We start from the raw sequence: 372 nt of genomic DNA on the forward strand, positions 1-372 counted from the left end.
GTGGGACAGTTGTAAGACTGAGGTCCTGACTGCCAGGAGAGTGCCAGGCACGCGCTGGGGAACCCCTACTGCCTACACTTACACGATCACCAGCCACTTGCTCTGCTTCGCCAGGCCCAGGAGGGTGAAGAGGCAGACCAGCAGCTCCAGGAGCAGCAAGAGGACATAGGCCAGCCACCTGGGAGGGGAGATGGTAGGGCTGAAACCACAAACCTGCCTCCAGGCACCCCGGCGGAGCAGCAACCCCGTCACCAACGTTCACCCCGCACCCCCCCCAGCTTAGCCTCACATTCACTACCCTCCAAGCTGAGCCTCCTGCTGTTTACTGTGTCTGGGCCACAGCCCAGCTCATCTGTGAAATGGGCTCATCAG

The 372-nt window shown here is 61.3% G+C and overlaps 1 protein-coding gene across 3 annotated transcripts in view; it reads right to left on the reverse strand.

Annotated features, from left to right (window-relative positions):
• TTYH1 (tweety family member 1) overlaps positions 1 to 372 on the reverse strand; it is a 30,336-nt gene that overhangs the window by 14,259 nt on the left and 15,705 nt on the right. For all 3 annotated transcript variants that reach the window (XM_011932512.1, XM_011932510.1, XM_011932511.1), the window contains one exon: positions 83 to 178. In XM_011932512.1, the coding sequence (XP_011787902.1) occupies positions 83 to 178 (96 nt within the window). The remainder of the gene's footprint in view (positions 1 to 82; positions 179 to 372) is intronic.

Source organism: Colobus angolensis, unplaced genomic scaffold (genome assembly GCF_000951035.1).
Source record: "Colobus angolensis palliatus isolate OR3802 unplaced genomic scaffold, Cang.pa_1.0 Scaffold96, whole genome shotgun sequence".
In the NCBI taxonomy this organism is placed as follows: domain Eukaryota; kingdom Metazoa; phylum Chordata; class Mammalia; order Primates; family Cercopithecidae; genus Colobus; species Colobus angolensis.